This window comes from Octopus bimaculoides, chromosome 3 (assembly GCF_001194135.2).
Source record: "Octopus bimaculoides isolate UCB-OBI-ISO-001 chromosome 3, ASM119413v2, whole genome shotgun sequence".
Classification (NCBI taxonomy): Eukaryota; Metazoa; Mollusca; class Cephalopoda; order Octopoda; family Octopodidae; genus Octopus; species Octopus bimaculoides.
The window spans coordinates 119,601,495-119,608,737 of record NC_068983.1 but is presented as its reverse complement, the minus strand read 5'-3'; the positions used below and the strand labels follow the sequence as shown (position 1 = coordinate 119,608,737).

The following is a 7,243-nucleotide window of genomic DNA, read 5'->3' as shown; positions in this document are numbered from 1 at the left end:
ATGTGGTTGGTAAGCAAGCTACTTACCACTCAGCCACTCCTGCACCTTAAAAGGATGGAAGGCAAAGTCAACCTCAGTGGAATTTGGACTCAGAACATAAAGACGGACAAAATGTTGCTAAGCAATTAGCCCAGCATGCTAACATTTCTGCCATCTTGCTGCCCTGTGCTAACATAATTAAACAGTGATTGATTTCTCACATCATCTGATAGAATTTTTCTGAAAATATCTTTTTTATCAGAATAAATATATTTATTTCTTTTAACATTCTTTAAACTTCCGAGCAACGCCAGGTACTTAGACTAGTGTAAAATAAAGTTTATTATAAACAACACAAACACTTTGTAATTTAATAGCTTTAATGTGATATCTGTTAAACAGAAATTATTTTTATTTAATGAAAATTTAATAAAATCTAATCATAAGTAAATGAAATTATGCTAAATACAACTGAATTAAAAACCTTTTTTTCCCTGGCCATATTGGCAGTTCTGAAAACTTTTGGGTGTGAATTTTACGAGTAGAAGGCTTTTTTTAACAAATTTTAACCTGAAAATACCTGCATAAATTACACAGGTGTGCAAATTACATGGGTTTTTATGGTAGTCAAGAAAAAAATTTAGCATTGTAAGAAGGTTGTTTATTTATTGAAGAGCATTTTTATAATATTATGGTATGGTCATTACATAACATTATCCTTATTATCTTCCACAGACTCCCAGTCTTCATTATCTGGATGCACGAGGTTGTCAACTAAATGATTGTATTATAACTATATTTGGTCGATCTCTTAAATTGGGTTCCAATTTAACTGTCCTACATCTTGAAAATACTTCTATAACAGAAAACTGTTTGCTTGTTCTTGGTTAGTTGAATTTTATATTTCATTTCATTTTATTGCAGCTTTACCTTTTCTATGTTTGATTACTTAGACAATATGTATTTCAATCTATGAGGCTTCTGGCAATTTGCTGCACTTGGAGAGACACATCAAGCTAAGTGAAATTGTGGTCATGGCAAGTGCTGGTGACATGTAAAAGACACCCATTCCAGTGACATGTAAAAGACTCTCACTGCACTCTTTAGAATGGTTGGTATTATGAAGGGCAACTAGCTGTAGAAACCAAGCCAAAACAGACTGGAGCCAAGGAGATTCAAACTGCTTTCCAGCATGGAAAATGGATGGTAAATTATGACAACGACGAGGATGAACCTCACAAATTAATTGTTTGTTTTATGATGTAAAATATTTGTACTGTTTTCTATTTATTTAATGTTTAATTTGATTAAAATAAAATAATATATTTAAAATGAGACTTACACATCAATATCTAATACAGCTCTAATTGATGCAACAATGACATCAGTATAGTTATATGAGAATGAACTGGAAATTGGAATGTCACAGCTGTTGATATTTCTTACTGTTTCATACTTTTAGAGGTGTTGTGATGCATCACTTAAGTAAATTTTATAAGTCAACGCCCTTATTAATTTAATACTTTTGTTGACAAATTGTTTTCAACAATGTTATCTTATTTTGTTATCATCATCATCACTTAATGTCTGTTTCCCATGCTGAATTAATTTTTTTTTTTTAATTCTTTTTTTTTTTCAGTTGAAGCATTAAAAAGGAATGAAGTATTACAGGAGCTATTTCTTGGGGACAATAAACTGGGTCCTAAAAATGGCAATGATATTGGAAATTTACTTAAATTCAACAGTAAATTACAGCTCCTTGATCTCAGAAATAATCAACTTCAGGTAGGTAGCATTTCTGAAAATATTCTTTCACTTGTTTTTCCCTGTAGTATGATATATCAAAATCTCTCTTTCTGAGTCATCATTTGTTTTGATTTTCTAAAATATTATTTTTTACACATTTCCAGTTCTTAGATTTAACCTTTTCAATATCAATCTACCTGAGGCTACCCTTAATTCTATTATACAAACTGCCTGCTAAATTAAAACTTTCCATCAAAAGTTCATGTTAATTTATATTCCAAACTCCAGATTAGTTATGACAGCTTTTTTTCTAAATTCTTCAAATTTAATTATGAAACAAAGGCAGTGCATTTCAACAGAATTATGGTATCAAATGGGTTAATATTGATTTTGACTTTCTCTTAATCATTTTGTCTTTTGGTGAGATTCAGAATTGTTCTCCAATTTAGCTAAAGTTTCTTGCATACTTTATCTTCAATGTATAAGCAAAACATTTTATGAACAGACTTGCTTTTCCCTTAGTTATACTTTTGTAATTTCACTTGTAGGTAACCCAATCTATATCAGGTAAAATTAAGCTGGCTGCCTAGACCTAAGCCTGAAAATGTGTTGTTTTAAAGCAACGTAAAAGAATAAAAGATAGAAACAAAGTTTAATTGGAAAGGAAAAAAAATCAAGGCCTGCCTGGTAATTCCAGGAGGAAAACAAGGAAATTTGTGATGTTTTTGTTTTACCTAAAGGCACTTAAATGAAATGAACTGAAATGACTTGAAAAAAAAAAAGCAGAACATTGGATTATTGTAAAAAAATGAATAAGAGGAAAAGAAAAAGGAAAAGTATTGATATAATCTTGGATTATCAGCAGTTGTGTAAATGGCAACAAAACAATAATTGTAGCTTTGTATCACTGCCTAATTCCATCCACATTATTGGACACACAAAGCAATTGTAATAGTGGTTGCTGCCTGATATTTTACTGAACTTAAGCAGAAATATAGAACTGTCAAATTTAATTATATTACTCAATGACCTAATCTTTTTTTACCTTATGTGATCTTGTATTCTTTTGGTATAAAATTCTGTTAATAAGTTTTTTTTTCTTTTCTATAATCCTTATTGAAACTTTGACAATTAAATCTTTATTTATATTATTAATTTTTTAGGATACTGGTTTAGGTAAAATATGCCAAGGACTTTGTCAAAAACTTAGCCCTAATGGAATAAATACATTAGTATTGTGGAACAATCAAATATCACATCTAGGAATGCCATACCTTGCAGAAGCACTGGTAAATTTTCCTTTTCTTTTTTAATGTAATTCTTTTCATATCAATATTCTGTTTGAAATTCATTTTCTCTATTTCTTTTATTGCTTTATTGATAATAATTACTGCTTCATTGATTTGACAACAAATTAAGGTCGAGTAGAGAGAGTTAAAATTAATGAATAGCTACGGGCATAACTGTGTGGTTAAGCGATTTGCTTTGCAACTAGGTTTTCAGTTCAATCTCACTGCATTGCACAATGGGCAAGTGTCTTCTACTAGACTCCTGTGCAACCAAAGTCTTATTAATGAATATGGCAGATGGAAACTGAAAGAATCTGTGTATGTGTGGATACATAGGCGTAGGAGTGGCTGTGTGGTAAGTAGCTTGTTTACGAACCACATGGTTCCGGGTTCAGTCCCACTGCATGGCACCTTGGGCAAGTTTCTTCTTCTATAGCCTCGGGCCGACCAAAGCCTTGTGAGTGGATTTGGTAGATGGAAACTGAAAGAAGCCCGTCGTATATATGTATATATATATATATATAAATATATATGTGTGTGTGTGTGTGTGTGTGTGTATATGTTTGTGTGTCTGTGTTTGTCCCCCCAACATTGCTTGACAACCGATGCTGGTGTGTTTACGTCCCCGTAACTTAGTGGTTCGGCAAAAGAGACCAATAGAATAAGTACTAGGCTTATAAAGAATAGGTCCTGGGGTCGACTTGCACGACTAAAGGCTGTGCTCCAGCATGGCCACAGCCAAATGACTGAAACAAGTAAAGGAGTATATGTATATATGTACATATATATTCGTTTGTATGTGTTTGTGTCTCCATGTCTTGATATTGCACATTGAAACTGTGAACAAACATCACAGGCATACAAGCAGTGTTGTGTTTGACCTTTGTGCTGTTTGTATTTTAATGACACTGCTTCCATAATGTTGACACTTGTTTACAACTACTGTGTGATGTTAACCCATGAACACACACACACACACATATTAGTCCTTACTTGGGAACAGGTGAGGGTTGGGAACTGAAAAACATATCATCTGACTCATGTGAGCATGAAAATACAGACGTTAAAAAATGACAATGATGATGGTATTTTGATATAAACCACCATCATTATCATCCTCAAAATAATCATTTTAACATCCACTTCTCCAATCTCACATGGATCAGATAATATTTATTGAAGTGGATTTTTCATGGCTGGATGACCTTTCTATCACTAACTTTCACCTGTTTCCAAGTAAGGTAATATTTTTTCCCATTAACAGACATGTTTTCACAGAAGATAGGAAATAAAAGACACTGCTTTCATAATGGTGACACTTGTTTGCAACTATCATGTGATGTTAAGGCAAAGAGACAGTCTCTTACACTTATGTACGCGCATATGCTTTTTTCAGTGTCTGTCTTCCAAATCTGCTCTCAAGACTCTGGCCAGCCCAAGGCTATTGTAGAAGACACTAGCCCAAGGTGTCACACAGTGGAACTGAACTCAGCACCATGTGGTTGGGAAGCAAACTTCTTACCATATAGACAGGCCTCCACCTAAAAGTTTGAGTAAATATCCTGTGGCAACCATATATTATTTCTTAGTTTAATAAAGGATCTAATTTTACTTAGAGTATGAAATAGTTTACAAGAGAAAGCTACCTCTGATGAAACAAGTTTGATATTTGCTACAAAGAACTAAATTTGCTAATTTCAATGTGATAAACTAAAACAAAGATGTACTGCAGTATCAGTGATAGGATACAAGTTCACAGTTCTTAAACCTAGCTGATGATCATTGCATCTTTTAGATCAGTGGTTCTCAACTAGGGTCCATATGGCCCTTGGGTGTCCATATAAAACTTTGTTAAAATTTACCTCCAATAAATCTGTTATACTTCTACAATACACAAAACATTTCAAAAATTATTTTTATACAGTTCCTAATAAAATATAATGATAAAAATATAATAAAATTTTTTTGACATTGAATGGCTGTGGAAGTTCATCCGAGTAGTTTAGGAATCAAAGGGATTCATATGTAAAAAATGGTTTGAGAAACATAGTTTTAGACGGTAGGAGGAAAAATCAGAGGTAGTTGATAGCTTCCGTTACCTAGGTGACCAAGTCATCAGTAGTGGGGGTGGATGCTCCGAGAGCATAGCTGCTAGAATTAGAATAGGCTGGGCAAAGTTCAGAGAACTCCTACCTCTGCTGGTAACAAGGGGCTTCTCATTCAGAGTAAAAGGTAGACTGTATGATGCATGTGTACGAACAGCCATACCACATGGCAGTGAAACATGGGCTGTGACTGCTGAGAACATGGGTAGGATTGAAATAAATGAAGCTAGTATGCTCCACTGGATGTGTAATGTCAGTTTTATACACGACAGTGTCTAAGCAGCCTGAGAGAAAAGTTGACCCTAAGAAGCATCAGATGTGGTGTGCAAGAGAGATGACTGTGCTGGTATAGTCATGTGATGTGTATGGATGAAGACAGTTGTGTGAAGAAGTTTCACACCCTAACAGTCGAGAGAACCTGTGGAAGAGGAAGACCCAGGAAGACATGAGATGAAGTGGTGAAGCACAACCTTCGAATGTTGGGCCTCACAGAGGCAATGACAAGCGACCAAGACATTTGGAGATATGCCATGCTTGAGATGACCTGGCAAGCCAAGTGAAATTGTAGTCATGGCTGATACCAGTGTTGCGTAGCTGGCACATTTATAAGTACCCTTCAGTCGTTGGGCGATATGACATGCTTATGCTGACCTATTGAACCGAGTGAAATCGTAGTTGTGGCCACTGCCAATGCTGCCTGACTGGCACCCATGCCGGTGGCATGTAAAAATCACCACTTGAGTGTGATCGATTCCAGTGCTGCCTGACTGGCACCCATCCCTGTGGCACATAAAAAGCAACATTTTGAGCATGGCCAATGCCAGCACCACCTGACTGGTACATAAAAAGCACTGTTCGAGTGTGGCTAATGCCAGTGCCACCTGACTGGCTTCCATGCTGGTGGCATGTAAAAAGCATCCACTACACTCTTGGAGTGATTGGCATTAGGAAGGGCATCCAGCTGTAGGAACTTTGCCAAATCAGATTGGTGCCTGGTGCAGCCTCCTGGTTTGCCAATTCTCAGTCAAACTGTCCAACCCATACCAGCATGGAAAGCAGACGTTAAATGACAATGATGATTTTCAGGTTTTTCTGAAGTTTATCTATCCCACTCTATTTAAAGGTTATTGTATTGTTTTCTAAAAAGCATAGTTTAATAATTTCATTGCCTGTGTATTTTTCTTATGAAAGTAAATAAACTTTTATGTGTATAGTTTAATGTTTTTGCTTTTTTTATTGTTTGTAGGCAAAATTAGAATGTCTTGAAACACTGAACTTGGGTAACAATAACATCACAAATGAAGGAATTCATTATTTAAAAGATGGATTATTAAAGAGCAAATCTCTTATCCGACTTGGTTTGCAAAATACAAAGATTTTATGTGAAGGTAATTAGCTCATCTGCATTTTGTTGAAATTCTTTATCTAAGATAAATTTGTTAAATAAAAATAAAAAATAATTAATTAATCAATAATGTATTCACCCTTCTTGTTTACAACTTCTTCCCAATGTTCAACAAGATTTTCAATACCTCGTTGGTAGAAATCACCCAATTTCGACTCGAAAAATTGATCCAACCAAGCTCTCAATTCTGCATCAGTATTGAACGAAACTCAGCGCATAACATTTGAAAGAAGTGGAAATCCATTGGTGCCAAATCAGGAGAATACGGCGAGTGTGGCAGCACTTCCCAACCATGCGTTTGAATGGCTTCCTTGGTCATTTTGGCGATATGAGGGCTGGCGTTGTCATGCAGCAGAAGAACTCCATGCTGCCAATTAGGTCTTTTCTCTTGAATAGCTGTGTTGAGTCGTTCCATCTGTTGACCATAGAGTTCCACGTTGACCGTTTGGTTCCATTCAAGCAATTTGTAATGGATAATCCCTTCCCAGTCCCACCATACGCACAACATCATTATACGCGGATGAAGTTCTTGTTTCACGTGTGGTGTTGCCTGTTTACCAGGGCTAAGCCATTCCTTACGCTGATTCATATTGGTGTACAGGCACCATTTTTCATTGCCAGTGACTCTTCGGTAAAGAAATCGTTGCTTGTGTCCATGAGTTGAGCGGTGACAAGCAAGCAAACCAGTGGAGATTGTGGCTCGTTGATTTTTGTTGTTG

General features: G+C 35.5%; 1 protein-coding gene across 2 annotated transcripts in view; it reads left to right on the top strand.

Annotated features, from left to right (window-relative positions):
• Positions 1-7,243, top strand: part of LOC106876642 (protein phosphatase 1 regulatory subunit 37) — a 67,482-nt gene that overhangs the window by 34,182 nt on the left and 26,057 nt on the right. For both annotated transcript variants that reach the window (XM_014925256.2, XM_014925255.2), the window contains exons 6-9: positions 715-865; positions 1,619-1,764; positions 2,889-3,014; positions 6,366-6,507. In XM_014925256.2, coding sequence (XP_014780742.1) covers positions 715-865; positions 1,619-1,764; positions 2,889-3,014; positions 6,366-6,507 — 565 coding nt within the window. The remainder of the gene's footprint in view (positions 1-714; positions 866-1,618; positions 1,765-2,888; positions 3,015-6,365; positions 6,508-7,243) is intronic.